Source organism: Salvia hispanica, chromosome 1 (assembly GCF_029641045.1).
Source record: "Salvia hispanica isolate PSC_SH4W2 chromosome 1, Shi_PSC_v1, whole genome shotgun sequence".
Classification (NCBI taxonomy): domain Eukaryota; kingdom Viridiplantae; phylum Streptophyta; class Magnoliopsida; order Lamiales; family Lamiaceae; genus Salvia; species Salvia hispanica.
This window is the reverse complement of record NC_142692.1, coordinates 11,563,904-11,584,436: the sequence shown is the minus strand read 5'-3', so window position 1 is coordinate 11,584,436 and position 20,533 is coordinate 11,563,904. Positions and strand designations below refer to the sequence as shown.

Sequence of the window (20,533 nt, the reverse complement as noted above, 5' to 3'; positions counted from 1 at the left end):
TCAGCTTATCGTAGATGTTCCAATACTTGAACCCCTTCGACAAGTACTTGCCACAATGCCTCTGCATGGCCTCATCTCGAACCATATGCTCGTTCTGGCCACTGGGCATGTCCGCCAACAAGTTAGAATAAATACCGTTGAAGTGGCCGCAGTCCCTCATGAGGCGCTCCCAATGCCGACGGATCGCCTCGCTGCCATGGTCCTTCATTGAGGCAGTCTTGTGGCTCCTGTACTTCGCGGCAACCCGCTCCCAGAATATAATCTCAGTCTGGTAGTTGCTGCGCTCCGCGTTCTGTGACGTGTCCGCCCAGCAGGTGGCTATCAGCTCGGACTCTTGCAGAGTGTAAGTAGTCCTTACCCGCTTCGGCCTCTCATCGGAACCCGTATCAGTCGCAGGCGGCTCGGTGGGCGTTTCTTCCACCTCGAAGTCCTCCGCGCTCAGTGTCGCGGCCTGAGATTCTTGGTCGCCTGGGGTTGATCCGGGGGTGTCGAACTGGGGCCGATACACATCGTCGGCTGGAGAGGGCATTCTGCCGGCATAGTTGAAGTACGGAGAAAGTCTCCGCGCCGGAGGAGTCTGCAAAGGAGACGGACCCGCGTATCGAAGTTGGCCGGGAGGAGAACCCATCGCCAACAACGAGTGCATCCACTGCTCGTTTGCTTCATCCATGTTGGGAATTTGTGAACTCGACTCTTTCCCCTTACCCTTACCCTTACCCGAGCGGGAATTTTTCTTCCAAAAGCTCATAATTTGATGAAGATTGAAGATTGGGAGAAGAGATTGAAAATGGAGAGAATGAAGATTGTGGGTGATGAATGGAGGAAGTGGAGGAAATATTTATAGGGGTGGGATGTAAAAATAGCCGTTGGGCCGAAAAAAAAATAAAAAAAATTTAAATATCGCCGGATTATCGCCGAGCGTCGCCCACAATGGCCGGCGATCGCTCGGCGACAATCCGACGATAAAACGCCGGTTGGCGAAAAAACGGTAACATTATCGCCGAATTATCGCCGTTTTCACCACAACGGCCGGCGATAATCCGGCGATGTTCGGCGATTTATCGCCGGATTTTCGCCACCCCCATTGGGAGTGCTCTTATAATATCAGGAAGATGAAGACCATAATTTGTCCATAGTGAACACTTAATGAAGAATTAGTGTTCTATTTTAGGAAGTGAAATTTTTAGAATTTATAATTTTTAAAATTTGTAGTAATTTTAAAATTTTTAGAATTTACTACTAATATTTGAATTTCGTTATTCATGATGAGTTTAATAGGATAACCCGCATCTGGTTTGGACTTTGGACTGCACAGTAAAATTGGGAAATAGGCAGTCAGTCATCCTTTCTTCAAATTCTCCCTCCCTCGATTTCCTGAATCTCTCAACTTCCTATTTTCATTCCAAAAACCCTAATTCTCAATGGAACAATCTCATCGATCTTCTGTTCATCGCGCTTTAGGCGGTGGTGCAGGTACCATCATACTCGCTTATGTTCCAGATCGTAATCAAACATGCACAAGTTAAACGTAATATGTCATTATGTTACTGTGTGGGTGGATTATGGACTGTTTTGGGTACGATGTTGATTTGGATCTATCTATCTTGTGGAATTTATTTTCATATATTCTTGATGCAGTTACTGATGTGATACTGTGGAGAAAATGGACTCACAGCGCCGCTTTTCTCGTGGTCTCAACTGCGCTTTGGTTCCTATTCGAGAGGGCTGGATACAATTTATTGTCATTCATGTCGAATGTTTTATTGCTGCTCATCGTGATACTATTCTGCTGGGCTAAATCTGCGTCGATTCTTAATAGGTAGAAAATCTGCGTCGATTCTTAATAGGCAGATGAGCAGATGCATATGTATGTGTGCTCAATTTGAGTGCTGTAGTCTATTTGGAGTAGCTGCTTTCAAGTGAACTAGACAAATAATTTGATCCGATATTGGTATGTTTGATCTATGTCTTTTCAGATAAGGAATACAATAGGAAGTGCTATTAATGGGTAATGCATTTGGCTCTTTGGCAATGGTATTGTCGGTCTTGATATGGAAATTAGTGCATGAGTAGAGTTTCCAATTTGGTGTTCCTCATTTTTAATAAGGGATTTCAGGGTATCATATGTTTGATGGGTTTTACTTTACATGATAGTATGATTTAATTCATTTGAAAATTTGCGGAAATTGAATTAATGAAATTCTGTCTATGACTTTAGACCACTGCCGCCTCTCCCTAATCTTGAAATTGCAGAAGAGACTTCTGTCAAGGCTGCTGATAAGATGCGAGCCTGGGTAAATTATGCGTTGTCAATTGCACATGACATTGCAGTTGGTGGAAACTGGAGAGTCTTTTTGAAGGTTTAAAACTTAGTCATGCTCCTTACTTATGTTTGCCTTTTTAATTCTCGTTGTGCCAATCACTGATTGTGGAGACTCTGTGGTCTATTTGCCATGCTTATTAGGTTGCTACACTATTGTGGGTAATTTCCTACATTGGAAGTTTCTTCAACTTTCTCACTTTGATTTACATTTGTAAGTATGAACTATGCGGTATGTAGTATATTTGCACTCTCTGTTCTGCTATTGTAATCATTTTCTCTTTGGAATTATATTGCAACAGGCATTCTTGTTAGTTTATCACTTCCTGTGCTGTATGACAAGTACCAAAGTCCAATTGATGATAAGTTGAGTGTTGCATATAAAATTGCTCGGATACAGTATGAGAAGATCTATAGTTTGGTACTTCAAAAGATTCCTTTGCCTATGAAGAAGGAGAAGACAACCGAGTAAACTCATTGTAATTTCTTCTCCCTATGTATAAATGTCCATTTGTTTCGTCATACATGTATTCTTCTGAGTATACTATGGCTAGCTGCATGATCCATTTACCTCAGGTCTATTTTGTGAAATTCATTTATTGATGTCATTTTTCCCCTTTTACTTTCTGATGAAGTGCTTGCCATCTGCTGCCTGGAAATATGTCTAATGATAAGGTAGGTGCATGTTACCTTAAAAGTATTGTGCATATGCTTAATTAACTTTACTGATCAACTGCTGGAGTAGACTACTAAAATAACATAAGTGGACTCTCGCTCACTTGTACTCATTACCTCTGCTGAAGGAAAATTTTGATGATACTACTGTTTTTGGTCCAAACTTGACACATGAAATTAGCATCCCTCCTAATAATTTCCTGACAAGTTCTATTGCATGCATTTGTACCAGATCTATTTGTTGAATATTTAATTACATGTTGATGCTTATACATCTTTACAAGTAGACATTTCTTCTCCTGAACATGTTCATAGAATAATTTGTGATTCATTAGAGGATTGACATATGCTTGAGTTAAATCTTAAGCCTGAAAGGTAAGAGTTATTGTCCAATGAAGTGACACGAAATTCAAATATCTCTTCTAGCATGTTTGGTAGGGGTGATAACTCTTTGTTCATTGATTTCCATCCCTAGATGAGTTATCACCCCTACCAAACATGGCCTAATTGTATACTTTTACATTTGCATTGATAAGATGGATATGTTGTAACTTCCTAACTTCTGACAATTACTTAATTGTATAATCATGATAAAATACTCGGCTTGCCATTCATTGATATTGTTATAGAGAACATTGAAACATGTGGTGGCCTCGTGTATTGAATCATAGTGTCAAATCTAGAAGGTTTTGTCCAGTTGTGCTCAGTCATGTGACATGTGTACTTAATTTGTTGAGTTCTAAAGTGACAGTGCTACTTGCAGGTGCCTTTTGCTTGGTTGCTTGGCATTCTAATTTGTGACAGTTGAATCAAATTTAGAGAACATCAGTGAACGGAGGCTGTCAGCCAGTATAGTAAGAAGTTTATGGAAGTCTTTAACCGCGTGCTCGTTTATTTCTTGTTTTCATTACAGTTATTGGTTTCATGGTGATATCAGCCGTTCTGAGCTTAATAGTTCTCTTCCCACTAGTCTACAACTGAAATTTTTGAACAAGTAATCATTAGTATGTTAGTTTGGTTGTGAAGGATTTGATTGTAACATTGATATATGCAATCTTGTGTATACTATTGCTGTGGTGCTAATTCGATTTTAGTGGAAATTATAATGATCAGCTCCGGCCATTGTACATCCATCTTCTTTGCTTGCATTAGAATAAACTGTAATTTGTATCTTTGGCATCAACTTGCATTAAACAATCAATAACAATTACGTATTAGATATGTATAATGGAGTTTTAAATGAATAATAGAAATGATCTCATCAAAGGGAGTTGACCTGCAAGCTGGGGGCACTGTATGTTACTCCATATCATATAAAATTGGTAGAAGTCATCTATGCAGCAAAGTCAACTAAAACGAGAATCGACCTGCTACAAAGTCAACTGAGGCCATTGCTGTATGGTTTGATGGAGTAAATGATTGCTCTACTATATATAATGCCTTAACACAAACAAAAAAGTAAATTAGATTGAGCAAACAAAAACTGGAAGCTTACAACATGGAGCCAACCAAACAAGTCTTCATCTTAGCAGGGCAGAGCAACATGTCCGGCCGAGGCGGCGTCCACAAGCATCAATGGGATGGCGTCGTCCCGCCTGAGTCCGCCGCTGACGGCGAGAAGATCTTCCGGCTGAACGCCGACCATGAGTGGGAGGCAGCGCACGAGCCCCTCCACCAGGGGCTCGACGCCAACAGAGTGTGCGGCGTAGGGCCCGGGCTGGCCTTCGCCAACGCGGTGAAGGAGCGCGTGGGAGCCATAGGACTGGTGCCGTGTGCGGCGGCAGGGACGCAGATGAAGGATTGGGCACGAGGGGGGGAGCTCTACGAGAGAATGGTGAAGCGGGCGAAGGCAGCAGTGGAGCGCAGCGGGGAGATCGCGGCGGTGCTGTGGTATCAAGGGGAGAAGGACACCTTCTTGAAGGAGGATGCTGATTTGTATGGAGACAACGTTGAGAAGCTTATTCTCAACCTCCGTCAAGATCTCGATTTGCCTTCTCTTCCTGTCATCCTTGTCAGTGCATTCTCACTTGATATCTTTTAGTAGCTCTCATGCATTCTTTGTCTAATTTTGGATTACAATTATGTTATGTGTATAAACTGTGTTGCAGGTTGCCCTTGCATCTGGTAGGGAGTACCTAGACAAGGTTAGAGAGGCACAAAAAGGAATTAGTGTGGAGAATGTGGTTTGCGTGGACGCTTTGGGACTGCCTCTCCAAGAAGACAATCTTCATATCACTACTGAGGCACATATTCAGCTGGGTCATATGATGGCAGACTCTTATATCACACATTTTCTGACCCAATAAATGTCACCACGCCAATTCTGGCTCTTGCTCTTTTCAATTCTATATTCCTTTCCTGCCATGTCTTCATAATGTAATATGATGTTAATCAATGATAATGCTATTTGGTTTGGGTGTGATTTTGTAACAATACATGATGTGTACAATATCCTTTTTATGTTGATTTATGTAGAATAAAGATTGCAACTGAATTCTGATGAGTCTCCGGCCAAATTGAAACCACTATTCCTGATATCTGTGTTCTATTTAGAGATTTATTTGGCTCAAGAATGTCTTCCATAGAATTACATAAATTTGAAATTAGTACTAATATTGTAATGGCAATTTATGAAATTGAATTTGAAGATCAAATATTCTAATTCAATTCCAAATATTTTATTTCATGAAATCAAATAATTGACATAAAATTTTATTGTTATTCAAAATTACTCCCTCCGTCCCGGATAATTCGGGTCACTTTGACCGGACACGGGTTTTAAGAATTGTAATAAAAAGTGGGTTAAAAAAGTTAGTGGAATGTGGATCCTACCTTTATATATTAGTTTTATAATAAAATATGAGTAGAAATGAGTAAGTGAAATATGAGGTCCACTATAAAAAATGATAAAAGTGAAGTGGGAAAAATTATGTGGGACAGACTGAAATGAAAAACTGAGATGAATTTCCGGGACGGAGGGAATAATTGGTATGTGGAGTAAAATATAAATCAAGATTTGACATCGACATTTTATTAAATAGATTTTTATATACACAACTGTGTATCTATATTTAGATGTCGTTATCATTATGAGATCATAATCTTTTGACATTCGTATCTATTAAAATCACAAATTTTTCATTTCACTTGTTAATTTTTATGATATATTAATCATTATATCCGCTTAGCATATGTACGTGCTATTTTAGCCTACTTGGTGTAACTAAAACAACAAGGCATTCTACATATATGGCCTTCTATCCTATTTGCGACGAACTTTAAAATTGATCCAAAATATCATAAACATTTCACAGTTTTCCACATAAAATATCTTATTCGAGCCGAATTATGAAATAACAAATGAAATGCAAGTTTTGTCATATTTTATCGGGTTAAAAGTTTCAATCATAAAATCTACATTTTGCATGCTATTTTAAGGTAGCCTATCAGATTTTGAGTCATTCCTACTTAGGAGTCATGTTAATTCAGTGGAGGCTAATTAGGTTGTGGTTTTATTGAATTAAAAAATTTCAACTCTAACTTTTTAAATTTAATGAGCTATTCAGGCTAGTCCAAATATTAGATTGCACAGACATATCTACTAGCAGGGGATGAAATTGGAGAAATAAATGATGAAAAAATACTTTAAAAATTAGGGTAAACTGCCTCTAAAATTGTCAACTTTCACAATAGTTTGGAATTTCCCGTGAACTTTAAAAGTTGCGTGAAAAATCATGAACTTTGCCGGGTTGTGCAAATTTCCCGAATGACCCGACCCTGAAATTTTCCGGCATAAACTTATCCTATGTGGCAGCCGGGAGCGTGACTAGGCAGCCGGAAACACAAAACGAGTTGAAAAAAAAAAAATTCGCTGAGTATAGCAGCTGGTGGTGCGTCGGAGCAGGTGGTGCGTCGGGGCGGCGGCAGGCGGTGGCGCTGGGTAGAACATCACCTAAAACTCCTTCGACGTCGCTGGGGAGAACATCATCATCCGAACAGCCACGATTTCACATCCTCTTTTGACTTGAGGATCTTGCCTTTGAATATTTGGAGTGAGAGGTAGGGGAGGGGTGGTCGGCGGTGGTTTCTGGAGGAGAGGGAAGATCGGTCGTGGTGGATGGTGATGATGGGGGCGAAGCCAGCGAGAGGAAGGGACGGAGGGCGACGGAGCGCCGCCGCTCCCACAACGGCGGCAGGAGGTGGCGCTGGAGGTGGTGGAGGCGGCGCTAGAGTGAGGAAGGAGAAGATCTACTTCTTTTCTCTTTTATTTTTATTTTTTATTTTTTTTTATAATTAAGATTAGGGTAAATGAAGTGGAAGAAGAATGAGAATAAACACACTCAGCATCCAAATCATCTTCCATATCAGCATAAATGCACACATCATCACATTGCTTAGCCGGAATACCCGACTCAGGAAATCGGCAGTTCATGATTTTTCACGCAACTTTTAAAGTTCACGGAAAATTCCAAACTATTATAAAAGTTGACGATTTTAGAGGCAATTTACCCTAAAAATTCATCTAAGAAAAGAAGAAAAAAATATCAAAATGAGAACTAAACAATACACGTAAAAATTCAAAAAATGGTCTTACACTTACATAAATGGTTTTAAATTAGATTAAACTACTAATTGCAAAATATACTAAATACTAAGTTTTTGTATAATATGCTTTGTCCGTCCTGCTGTAATTTTGAGCACGAGATTTAGAAAAAATGATATTTAGAAAATCAAGTAGAGAAAAAATAAAATATGAGAGATTATAAAGTAGAGGAGTGAAGAGAAAATAAAAAAAAAGTATAGTAAATGAGTCACTTTAAATGGAATGTTGAAAAAAAGAATGTTATTTTAATATGGCTGTGGCGGACAAATTTATTTTGTGCTGACTAGGCGGATAAATTGTTTGTGGCTATACTGACTAGGCGGATATTTTTTTATGGCTGTGGCATGACTGTTTCGCCTCTAATGTGGAAAACTGGACACTATAACGATTCAATTAAATGTAGCCCAAAATTGAATTAATATCTAATCATTATCTATTCCTTGTTGGTTGAATTTCTTTTATTAATTTATTTTCAAAAATTTCAAGATAATTGAGTCATTTTTATTTTTAACATAAACTAATTAATATTCTCTTATTTTATTCACTATCTATTAAATATATTATTTGTAATCTATGTGCCAAAAAAAAATACCTCTATTAATAAACGAAGGAAAAGTGAAAAGAAAAAAAAAACTAAGAGATTAGTATCATTTAAATCACCCATGTAGGCTCTATAAATTCAGGGTACAAAAGCACGTGGATAAATCCAGTAGTGATATTTCCAACCTAAAAGATGCTCAAGTGAAGCACGTGTCTATAGGAATAACTACTCCCTCCGTCCCGTTTAAGATGACACGTTTTCCTTTTTTAGTTTGTCCCAACTAAGATGACACATTTCCTTTTTTGATAACTTTCTCTCTCCAATTAATACGCTCAACCACTTTTTCTCACTCCTATTAAAATATCCATCTTTCTTTATTTTTCTACTTTAATACTTACATCCACCTTCTCTCTCTCCAATTAAACACTTTAACCAATAACTCCTAAAGCCCCGTGCCGACTAATTAATATGTCATCTTAGCCGGGACGGATGGAGTAATTAACATAGTACTACTACCTTGAAAGAGCAGTGACACTCCAAAGCACATGCGTAAAGACTAAAGAGTATACAAAGAACAAAATTGTACTTCCTCGGTCCATAAATTTTAGTACTCCCGTGTCCACAATAGTTTGGTCAAGCCACAATATTTTGTCTATAATCATAAAAATTTATCTACAGTAAAATAAAAAAAAACTTATTCAACCTAATAGTAGTAGACAAGCCACAGCCACAAAACTAGTCCACCGCTTTCTTGGGTAGTGCGATATTTTATGTTTAAGAGAAATGAAATAAAATAAAAATAAAGGGATTTCTACTTTTAGTAATAAGTCATCTTGGATGGAACAAACTAAAAAGAAAAGTGAGTCATCTTCAGTGGGACGAAGGGAGTAGTATCATATTTTGACCGATCACGAGTTTTAAATAATGTAATGGAAAGTGAGTTGAAAAAGTTAGTGGGATGTTGGTGCTATTTTTGTATATTAGTTTTATAATAAAATGTGAGTTAGAATGAGTTAATGAAATATGGAATCCACTACTAAAAATGGTAAAAAATGAAATATGACAAATTTTGTGGGACGGAAGGAAATGAAAAAAAGTGACAAACTTTCTGGGACGAATGGAGCACTACTATTAACCTGCTGGATTAGATAAAATAAATTACTCTCTCCCTCCACCGATAATCTTAGATAAAATAAATTACTCTCTTCTTTCGTTAATAATCATCTCATTTTACTATTTTTATAGGTTAGGGTTTAAGACTTCATCCAAGGCACCTAAGTGGATGTCAAAGAACCATGAATAACCGTAGAACACACTATCTAAGAGATAAGATAGACATGAAATCAACGAACGATGAGCAATCTCTCTAGTGAATAGGGTTGAGCTTACCAACCTGCACATAAGTGCGTCAGTGGTGTCCACCCTGCCAAATAATATGAAAGTGATGAAAAGGAATACCGTTGTATTTTTGAAGGAACTAAACAATCAAATAATTAATTAATTCAGTGGTAGATCAAGAACTGCAATATAGAGGGTTAGAATTTGAAGGGGTTGGCAGCAGAAAGCGCGTATCAAATAAATCAGATAATAATTCCGATCTATTTAGCGAATTATTTAGACAAAATCTATTCGCATAATTATCACATGTATCATGCTCATAACTTCATGCTTTAAGTATAATCAAAACCTAAAACATGCTTTTCTACAGAGTTAGAATAATACCTTGATGATTCTCCAAAGAATCGACGATAACTCGCTACTTCTCTAAGTGAAGATCTTGAGTACTAGACTACAAATCTTCTGACTGGTTCCCAAACTGTATTTTCATATCAGTGTGGGTTGATCTCACAAAGATACTAAAACTTAAATAAAGATGACAGAAGAAGCTCACGGATGAGAGCTGAAGAAATCATCCTCTTCTGTATATAGAGGGGGACGAAAATTTTGAGTAAAAATAAAGTATATTTCTGTCACATTTATTCTTTTATTTATATTAAGTTCATATTGGGCCTAGACAGGGATCTATAGAAGGTTTTGGATATGACCTCCCCCAATTAAATTTCTACTAATTAAATTGAACCCACAATTTATTACAAGCTTATATTAGAATATTATTAGCAGCCACTACGGAAATAATATTGCATTGTCCATCCAAATCCTAAATTACAAGTAATCCGGGTTTCCGTGATGTTGTTCATTTCTCGCGCTTAAGATATAAATATCCATTAATTAATTAATGTCTGCTATAGACTTAATCAATTAACATCTTGTTAATTCCAAGAGTGGACTCAGCATGAAACACTCATTTATTATTCATAGGGTAATAAACTCCAACTAGCTACGTTCTGAATAATAAAACATGTTTCGCGCTCTTCTTGAGAACATTATCAAACGAGACTCACCTCGCGCACGATTTAACATAATAGCAATCCTAGCACCGCTAGATATAAATCACCAATACCCAATATATCGGGATTATTGGGTTGCGAAAAACCCGCACCATTTGATAAGCAAAGTAGTGCATAATCAATACCGTATGCTCAATGCTAACGTACATTGATTAAGAAGTAAACATTTATCAAGACCTCGTCTTTCAGTAGATAGCATAAAGACTCGTCTCGATGTTAGATCCGTTCAGTGCTTTACCACACCAATGTCATCTTATTTTAGTAAGACTTAGAAATATGCGGGCTGGCATTGCAACTTTTCACGATAGGTAGTCTAGGCCTATCTGGGTTGTGAAATTCTTCTTTTTCTTTGTTCAGAACTGACCGTGTTAACTTAAAGTAGACGTTGCCCACAACCTGTCTACTAAAACAAAGACTTAGACTTTGTTAAGTTGCTTATACATTTAAATATGCAATAAACATCTATTAAATATAAAACATAACAACATTATGACAAAACTAATATTTTTTATTCCTTAGAAAATAAAATAGGAGTTTTTATAGTATTCAATTACTTGAAAGGTGATTTCTAGTATACAAAGTCTAACATAATTAAATATTAAAAAATTAATATAATTATAATAATAAAATTTAATACTATAGTATTAGTTAAAATATTAAAATACAAAAGTAACTATAGGTTAAATAGTACTCCCTTTGTCCATGCTATTCGCACATTTCATTTTTGGGTTGTCTCAAACTACTATTTGCACTATTTCTATTTTAAATAAAAAATCATGCTATTTAATTAAGATATTAGAGTTAGTTAGTGTGTCACTTATTAAATGTTGTCTTATTACTTACTAATGTTCAAATTTACGCTGTCAAAATGAAAAGTGCGAGTAGCATGAGACGGATGGGTAGTACTTAGTAAACATTTTGACTCCATATATATTTCAAATGTTTATTTTGATATAATAAGATGCAATAATAAATAAAATGTATTACTATTATTTAAAAAAAAAACTTATTCAATTTAAATGAAATACTAGTATATGTAAACTAATAAAAATACTATAAATATATATAATATTTTAATGGTTTGATTTGGTAATAAGAACATGATATGAATTGATAAAATAAAGAAAGAAGGTTAAGAGAAGAAAAATGTTCGCAATGAGTTTTGATGACTCGATCTATAGACTTATCTATCTATACATACATATATAAAAGACGAGTTTTAGCCTTGTTTTGAATATTAAAGAATTTTGGACAATTTTTTGAATATTTATAATTTTTGAGTCTATAAATAAATTATGATTTTGATTTGTAACTTCCAATTATGTATTAATTACAAACTATTAGACATAACTATAAATTAGACACTTTTTAAATTAAATTTTGATTAAATGAGGCAGTTACAATTTTTTTACTCCATAGCTTAAAAAAAAAGCGTCTCATTCAAATTTGGAGACTCAAGCCCCAAATTAGAATTCAATGTGAAATGGTTAACCCATTTAAAAAAATATTACTATTTTAATATTATTATTCAATTTAGAAATTTCATGGTCAAATACAATTTAGTTTGAAACGGTTCTCCATTAATCATAAAATATATATCATAGCTATAAATACATGTATTAGGCTAGCTGATGGAATCATATCGTTTTTGTGTTTCGAAACTAAGGTACTCTCAAGTTGAGAGCATGCGCATTCTATGTCAGTAATAGAGAATTCTTTTGAAATTGATTATGTATAATGAATCTATTTCTTTTGAAATTGATTATGTATAATGATGATACGTAGAAATCGGATGAGAAGATGAGTGTTGTTGGTGGCATCGGCGGCGAATTTTTCTGGCAGTTATGATGACTCTGATTCTTCTTTAAGGTTTATTTGAGTCGAGAACGGAGGGTTGATTATTTGGTTTATTTTTGTTGTATAGTATAATTGTATTGATTTAATCAATGTATGTTTTAGTAGATTTATAATTTATGGTATAAATTATATATATGTGTACAATATCTGCCCATTTTCTATAAGTTTATTATTTTGTGGTGGACTTTTCGTAAAAATGTATTGATTATACGTCTAATTATTCATTTTATTCTATACTAATTATGTATATTTTTTTATTGTAGTAAGTTAGAGTTTGTTTTTTACTCATGATCTAAGTCACAATTAGATATGAAATATTTGTTCAATAGTATATGAACTTTAGTAGTAAATTTTTTCACACAAATTTTTTATTTATTAGTATAACAAAATTTATAATCAGTATTATAAACAATATTTTGTTGCTTTTCTTGATTTGATGAATTATAATTTTTTTACCTATATAACCTATATTGCATAATTTAAAAAGAAAAGAATATTTGTTGACAATATTTATGTTATTAAGTATAACAAAAAATAAAATAAGAAATCTTATTATAAAAATTGTATTTGAATAAATATATAGTGGCATGATAATTATGTGATAAAGGTTAATAATTTTAGAAAATTTGTTCTATTTATAAACACACTATGCTTATATATATTTAATTATAATAGATTTACTATAAACTACATTTAATAGAGTATTTTGAATTTAAATGAATTAATATTTATCTAGAAATATTTATATTGTATTTATTATTTATGATTACATACAATTTTTACATATACTAATATTTATATGCCAATTCTTGAGTGTTTGATTTTTCTTATTTTATGTAATATTACTATAATTTCTATTGATTTTATGATAATTTTGGAACTTTTATGAGATGTTTAATTTATTTTGTAATGCATACAGAAACATTATTATAATATATCAACAAACATTTCAGTATGTGTAAATAAGTGTTTGACTACGAATTTCTACAGATTTCATGATGTTTTTTGGAACTTGTACGATCTTTAGTTTATTATGTAATATAAAGAGAAATATTATTATAATATATATAAATAAATATTTTATAATTTTTTTTTAAATTTTCTATTTTTGATGCATAATAATTTAATATAATATCATTTACACAAACTAGTTATCGTGCATAACACGTTTTGCTGTTTAAAAACACAATATTCTTTTTTTTATATTTATTTGTTCATAAATTAGTTGAAAGAAATCTTTTTTTTTTACGTTTAAATTAATCATTATGTATAACTTACTATTATATTTTTTTTAATTTTGTTTTGGAATTAATACATACAATAAAAGAAATATTAGAAAAATGTGTTTACTAAATTTTTTAAATTTGTATGAATATAATAATAAATTAAAGATCCGTGCATAGCACGGGTGTTACACTAGTTAGTTAAAAGACCAACAATACAACCACTAAGCTACTAACTTTGATACTACTGTTCAATAACATTTATTTGAAAACCCCTATTTTTCTATTCACGGAGGGAGCAATTTTGTTATTTCTAGTTCGACTCTAAGTGATATTTAGGCTCACCGGACGACCGAGGGGCAGTCCCCCACCTTGTCCCCCCAACTCCGCCAGTGAATGAACTAGTACTAGAGACACTAAACCAGTTTTACGAAAATCTTACATACTTCATCAATCCCACGATAAGTGAGGCATATCAAGTAACTTGATGCATTTTCTTTATTGGAAAAACACAATAATTTATATCTTTTATTTTATTATTTCTTCTACTTTTTTCTTTCTATTTTTTCTCTTCCTTATTTTATTTTTTCTCCTACTTTTTTCTTTCCTATTTTATTCCTTTTTATTTAACTATTTCTTTCATCCCATAAAAATATAGATATTTGTGATGACAAGGTAACTACTGCTCAATTGATAAAATAAGAAAGAGAAAAAGAAGAGTAACTAAAGTAGTTGTTAATAGTCAATGAGGATGAAAACAAAGAAAATATTTCTATTTGTTTTTTTTAATTATCAAGATTATCCACCGGCGGATCCCGTAACTATTCATTGCTCTAAATTTGTAGGCACCTTAATGAGTGAGACAACTAACCCAAGTATTTAAAACTGTTCAATATTTAAAAGTAGAGATCGATTCCTAACTATTTGATTAAGGACATCCACTCGACCACAACCTTGGATTAAAAGACTACTCCCTCTGTAAGCGAATAGGAGTCCCATTTTTTCAATTTGGTTCGTTTGTGAATTGGAGTTCCGGTTCATAATTATTATAAATGGTAAAGAGACCCTCAATTCCATTAACTCATTCTACTCACATCTTTTTAAACTAATGAGACCCCTATTCCACTAACTTTTTTTAACATTTCATAAAATTCGTGTCGAAAAGAAATGAGACTCTTGTTCGCAAATGGAGGGAGTATATAACTTGTGGAAAAAAAAAAAAGCGCACAAGGAGTCCAGGACGGACTAGTATATTTATTTCTGCCATTGGGTGAATAGACATTCCACCTTAACACCAAAAAAACATATCTCACCGAAAACCAACCTCAAGAGTAAAACCAAATCCCTCAAAATCCATCTCTTAGAGAGAAATGGAAGTTGTGAATTCAACCAAAACGTTGTTTATCTTATCGGGGCAGAGCAACATGGCCGGCCGCGGAGGTGTGGCGCAAAAACGTTGGGACGGCGTCGTCCCACCCGAGTGCGCCTCCGACGCCCAAAAAATATACCGGCTGGCCGCCAACCTCTGCTGGGAGGTGGCGCAAGAGTCACTCCATCACGACATCGACACAAAGAAGGCGTGCGGCGTGGGGCCCGGGATGCCCTTCGCCAACGCGGTGAAGGAGCGCGTGGGGACGATCGGGCTGGTACCCTGCGCCGTCGGCGGCACCGCGATCAGGGAATGGGCGCGTGGGGAGCACCTCTACGAGGACATGGTGAAGCGGGCGAAAGCGGCCGTCAGCGGCGGAGACGGAAGCGAGATCGCGGCGTTGCTGTGGTACCAGGGGGAGAGCGATACGACGTCGCAGGAAGAAGTCGACGCCTACAAGCATAAAATGGAGGAGCTTATCAACAACGTTCGTGCAGATCTGAATTTGCCTAATCTTCCCGTTGTTCAGGTTTGTACCTTCCGCATTTGAGATCTTCTATAATTTCTTCTCTCTCACTATATTTTGAAATTAATTGCAGGTGGCAATTGCATCTGGAATTGAAAAGAAATACGTGGATGAAATCAGGGCAATACAACTGGGAATGGATCTCCCCAATGTTATATGTGTTGATGCAAAGGGATTGGAGCTGAAAGAGGATAATCTGCATCTTACTACTGAGTCCCAGATTCAGTTGGGCCACTCCTTGGCCCAAGCTTTTCTCGCCAATTTTTGGACTGAGAAGGCCCATGTCTGATTGGGCTATGAGAATGAATTCCATGACCAGCCTATTATTGCAATTTTAATGTATCACGAATAAACTTTTTCCTTTTTTCATGTATGGATCAAGTTATATTCATCAAATGTATGGTGAATTTGTCGATTATCTAATAATTCCATTAAGTATGTGACTAATGTTACGTCCTTTTATTTTTGGGTGATTTGCATTTAGAGGGTATTATCAAATGAGTGTTCAATGGTACAACCTCAGTTTGTTATATATATAGTACGATCAATCTCTGAAAAGTATAATTGCCCAAAGTAAGAGATTTGATAAAAATAATACAGTACTCCACTTTATATTTGGAGATTTATTTTGCAAGTAATTTATTTTTTATTGCTATGTACATTCCTTTTATCTTCGTTAACAAAAAAATGTGCTAGTTTAAAAACACTGAAATTAATATTAGTAAGTGTAATTAAATAGTCGGAAGTGAGTCGAAATAAATTGAGTTTATTATGTGCAGGACAAGTGTCGGATTCCTGGGTGCTTCCTCACCACTCACACAAGTCGGATTCGGATTTGTATTGGATATTGTTGCAGCAGTCGAAAAAGGTCTACGGTGGATACAATGGCGCTATCTTCTTCTTCTCTCTGTTGCTATGCCTCAATCCGCGGTACAATTTTGTTTCTCTTTCTCATGTGGAGTAGTACAATTTGTGAAGCCACGATTCTAACTCCTACTTTGCAGATACTCGTATGCCTCATCATGCTAAATTAGTTTCTTCTTCTCGTCAATTCGGCACCGCCTTCGCCACTGGTTCCCCTCTCTGTGAGAAATCTCCGTTTTATAGTTTGATGTTCATTCTCTGTATTCAATTGTTGCAGTGGTTTTGGAATACTTACAATTTACTTGTTTATCTTGATTTTGATTATGGATTTTCTACACTCGACATTGATATAGCTAAGATTCTTGGTTTTGAAAGTCAAGATGTGGTAATTTATGTTGGTCTTGATCAGCGATTCGGACACAACCAATCTACCGGAGAAAGGCAACATCAGTGTCTGTAAGATGTGAGCAGAGTACAAATGAACAAGGCAGTGGCTTAGATGTGTGGTTGGGACGACTCGCTATGGTTGGTTTTGCTGCTGCTATTAGTGTTGAAATTGCTACTGGCAAGGGGCTTCTACAGGTATACTACATTACTATGCTTTTCTTCAGATTAGTATCCCTTCATGGATGATAATTTACTATCTTTGCATAATGACCTATATTTCACAGCCTCATCTATTCTATTGTGTTTTATTGGAAAGATGTTCCAACCATATATACCTTTAGGCTTTGGATAATTAACTATCATGGCTACAGCCATTATTGTCTTTAGGTATTGGGTTCTAGTTACTCGTATATTGTTGATTGAGTAGCAATACCATCAACCATCTTAGTGCAAGAGATATGGGTGGCGCTTTGTAATTCAATTGTAGCTAAAGGTATCTAGAATAGCTTGTTTTGATGGTGGTCATGGACCATATATGATAATTCTGGCAATGTGTAGTATCCTTTGTACAAAGCCTTATCCATAGGCTTTTGTAGATGTAAAATCTACTAGCATTTATGCAATATAGGAGTATGAAAATACTACTTATCGTGAAAGCCGATGAGTTTGTATTTGCATCCTTGTTTTGATGAGGTTCAAAATGGGAGTAGCATACTATTTCTTCTTCTACCTCCTTGTTGGTGAGTAAACAATCTTTTGTACAGATATCAATCAACATTTCAAATGGGAAAAATTGATACTAGAGTAGCTTTAGACCAACAGTTCCATGATACTTCTAAGTTTCATTTCTTTCCTTTTTTTTGCTTTTTCTTTTTTCATAGATTACTGAATTATGTATTTCTTGCTCTCTTGGCAGAATTTTGGGCTCACAGATCCTCTGCCAACAGTGGCGTTAGCAGTCACAGCATTGGTGGTAGCTCTCACTGCAGTCTTCATCTTTCAGTCTGCATCCAAGAATTGATCACATTTGTTTTCATGAAGATGCCTTCTATGTGTATGTATTTACTTTTGAAAGATGTACACTTTCCACATACGTATCTTGAAAGTGTAAAGATATTGAGGTTCTTTATATCAAATCCAGGTTATTTGTATGATTAACAATGGAAACATCATGGTCATGGTTGTAGTTTTTAACGCTTAGTTTCGAGACGTTGTGCACAGAAACTGGCAAGTTAGTAGTCTTTGAGTTCTGAATTGGTTTTAGAAACAAGTGGTCCCTTAGGAAAAGGTGCATGGTATTCATTAGCCCCTATGGGAAGCCAAACAAGAGTGCATTGTAGTATCCAATTGCATTCATATTCAAAGCTTAAATTATTATAGCCCATGCTTGTATAATAGATTAGATAATAAGAAAATTAGATTCTAAAACGGGACAAACTGAATACATTAGTGAACAATAGTTGTAAATCAGAATATTACTATTCATTTAGGTGATGATGCATACACGCGGCGAAGCACTTGTACTGCTGTCCATGTAAGAGCCCATTTCACATTCTCATGCAGCGACAAGTGTTACTCCTTCACTTATTTATATGTACACACTGGTCTGGTCTGGACTCACTTCACTTCCATCCAATATCATCAATCAACAACTATGAAACAACTTCACTTCTTCTTCCTCCCATTGATGGCCCACGGCCACATGATCCCAGCAATCGACATGGCCAAACTCTTCACCTCCCGCGGCCTCAAAGCCACCATCATCTCCACCCCGGCATTCTCCCAACCAGTCAAGACCGCTCAAAATTCCGGCTTCCCAATCGACCTCATCACCCTCCCATTCCCTCACCACGACTCCGGCCTCCCTCCCCACATCGTCAGCCTCGATCAAGTCACCTCCGACCCCACCCTTCTCCCCATGTTCTTCAAAGCCCTCTCTCTTCTCCAACACCCCTTCGAGGACCTTGTAAAACGCATCAATCCAGACTGCCTCGTCTCCGACATGTTCCTGCCGTGGACGGCCGACTCCGCCCTCAGCTTCGGCATCCCTCGCCTCGTCTTCCACGGAACCAGCTACTTCTCCCTCTGCGTCTCTGAGGAGATGCGCCGCCACAAGCCTTTCAACGACGTGGCCTCCGATTCCGAGCCCTTTCTCATCCCTAATCTCCCTCACCAAGTCAAGCTCGTCAAGACGCAGGTGTCTGATTACAATTTGCACGAGAACAAAGACGATTTCAGCCGCTGGATTCAGCAGATGAGGGAATCCGACGCCAGAAGCTACGGCGTCGTCATCAACAGCTTCCATGAGCTCGAGCCCGACTACGCCTGCCATTACACACATGTTTTGGGGAGGCAGGCCTGGAGCTTAGGCCCTCTTTCTCTCTGCACCAATGGCGGAAACGGAAACGAAATCAACGGTGACCAATGCTTGGCTTGGCTGGATTCGAAAAAGGCCAATTCTGTAGTCTACGTGTGTTTCGGTAGCATGGCGAAGTTCACTCCGGCTCAGTTGAATGAGCTCGCGAATGGACTCGACGCCGCTGGCCAGAGCTTCATCTGGATTGTGAGGAGCGGAGACGGAGACGAGGAGGAGTGGCTGCCGGAGAGGTTTGAAGAGAGGATGGAAGGAAGAGGCCTAATTGTGAGGGGGTGGGCCCCGCAAGTTGCAATCCTCGACCACCCTGCGGTTGGGGCGTTTGTGACGCACTGTGGATGGAACTCGACTCTGGAGGGCGTGTGCGCGGGGTTACCGATGGTGACGTGGCCGCTATTCGCGGAGCAGTTTTTCAACGAGAAGTTGGTGACGGAGGTTTTGGGGATTGGGGTTCCGGTTGGGAATAAGAAGTGGCAGAGGGGAGCGAATGATGGGGTGAGTTGGGAGGCAGTGGCGAAGGCGGTGCAGGCGGTTATGGTGGGGGGAGCGGCGGCGGAGATGAGGAGGAGGGCGGTGGATTATAAGGAGATGGCGAGGAAGGCAGTTGAGGAAGGAGGGTCGTCTTATCATCATCTCACTGCTCTCATTCAGGATATCGCCACTTACGTCCCTCCTAAGAAGACGGAAATAATGTGATAATTTGAATACTCCATAATATTAACGAGTTTTTATATCATGTTTTGTTTGGACTTTGGTGGGTTTTTTCCTTGTCATGTAATTATATAGTTTTATGTAACAATAATGTAATATAGTAGTACTATTATGCAACAGTAATGATGTGCACCGTGAGCATGGGTATGCATTTTCCAGGACTTATCTTGAAGTTACCAAAGAATTGCCTTGAACTTCATCAAGATGGAGTGAGTGTTAGTATGTCATAGAAATGATCAAGAAATGTATGGATAGCAAATAAATTATGAAATAGTAAAGAAAAATAGAAGTAAGATGAGTAATATATAAACATGCATAAAGAAAATATGAATAATAAAGAAAAAAAATTAGTGTTATGACAGAAATAAACAAGAAAAGTATGGATAGTTCATGAAAGAAAGAAGTGTTATGGAAGAAAAATATGAATAGTAAATAAATAAGAAGTATAACATTGAAATAAACTAGAAAAATATAAATAGCTAAAAAATAAGAAGTGTTGTCGATTAGGATTTCTTCTTGGAATCTTGGATATAGACTATTTTAATTAAGAGATACATATAAATTGATTCTATCAAATAGAAATACATATGTTTACAATTATTGATATCTCAAATAAATACAATCACCCAAGTGTGGAATTCATCAAAGTATCTTTACATCTTTTGATAACTCAAT

The 20,533-nt window shown here is 36.5% G+C and overlaps 5 protein-coding genes across 7 annotated transcripts; all 5 read left to right on the top strand.

Moving 5' to 3' along the window:
• The first annotated feature begins 1,304 nt into the window (after window positions 1–1,304).
• Window positions 1,305–4,107, top strand: LOC125217511 (Reticulon family protein). 3 transcript variants are annotated; one of them, XM_048119026.2, is made up of 7 exons: window positions 1,305–1,473; window positions 1,639–1,819; window positions 2,219–2,360; window positions 2,465–2,534; window positions 2,623–2,799; window positions 2,956–2,995; window positions 3,759–4,107. In XM_048119026.2, exons 1-5 carry the CDS (start codon window positions 1,422–1,424, stop codon window positions 2,790–2,792), a joined length of 615 nt encoding a protein of 204 aa, XP_047974983.2. In that variant the 5' UTR covers window positions 1,305–1,421; the 3' UTR covers window positions 2,793–2,799; window positions 2,956–2,995; window positions 3,759–4,107. The 3 variants fall into 3 exon arrangements, with proteins under 3 accessions (XP_047974983.2, XP_047974982.2, XP_047974985.2); XM_048119025.2 differs by lacking the exon at window positions 2,956–2,995 and having other exon boundaries at window positions 1,307–1,473; XM_048119028.2 differs by lacking the exon at window positions 2,956–2,995 and having other exon boundaries at window positions 1,390–1,528.
• A 133-nt stretch (window positions 4,108–4,240) lies between these two features.
• Window positions 4,241–5,430, top strand: LOC125217510 (putative carbohydrate esterase At4g34215). Its single transcript, XM_048119024.2, has 2 exons — window positions 4,241–5,006; window positions 5,104–5,430. Exons 1-2 carry the CDS (start codon window positions 4,494–4,496, stop codon window positions 5,299–5,301), a joined length of 711 nt encoding a protein of 236 aa, XP_047974981.1. The 5' UTR covers window positions 4,241–4,493; the 3' UTR covers window positions 5,302–5,430.
• Window positions 5,431–14,902: 9,472 nt separating this feature from the next.
• Window positions 14,903–15,960, top strand: LOC125223988 (putative carbohydrate esterase At4g34215). The gene is made up of 2 exons (XM_048127314.2): window positions 14,903–15,525; window positions 15,596–15,960. Exons 1-2 carry the CDS (start codon window positions 14,998–15,000, stop codon window positions 15,809–15,811), a joined length of 744 nt encoding a protein of 247 aa, XP_047983271.2. The 5' UTR covers window positions 14,903–14,997; the 3' UTR covers window positions 15,812–15,960.
• A 341-nt stretch (window positions 15,961–16,301) lies between these two features.
• LOC125221251 (stress enhanced protein 1, chloroplastic-like) lies at window positions 16,302–17,980 on the top strand. The gene is made up of 4 exons (XM_048123375.2): window positions 16,302–16,452; window positions 16,527–16,607; window positions 16,796–16,968; window positions 17,690–17,980. Exons 1-4 carry the CDS (start codon window positions 16,407–16,409, stop codon window positions 17,792–17,794), a joined length of 405 nt encoding a protein of 134 aa, XP_047979332.2. The 5' UTR covers window positions 16,302–16,406; the 3' UTR covers window positions 17,795–17,980.
• Window positions 17,981–18,379: 399 nt separating this feature from the next.
• LOC125219014 (scopoletin glucosyltransferase-like) lies at window positions 18,380–20,016 on the top strand. Its single transcript, XM_048120852.2, has one exon. The coding sequence runs from the start codon at window positions 18,428–18,430 to the stop codon at window positions 19,841–19,843; it is 1,416 nt and encodes a 471-aa protein (XP_047976809.1). The 5' UTR covers window positions 18,380–18,427; the 3' UTR covers window positions 19,844–20,016.
• The last annotated feature ends 517 nt before the right edge of the window (window positions 20,017–20,533 follow it).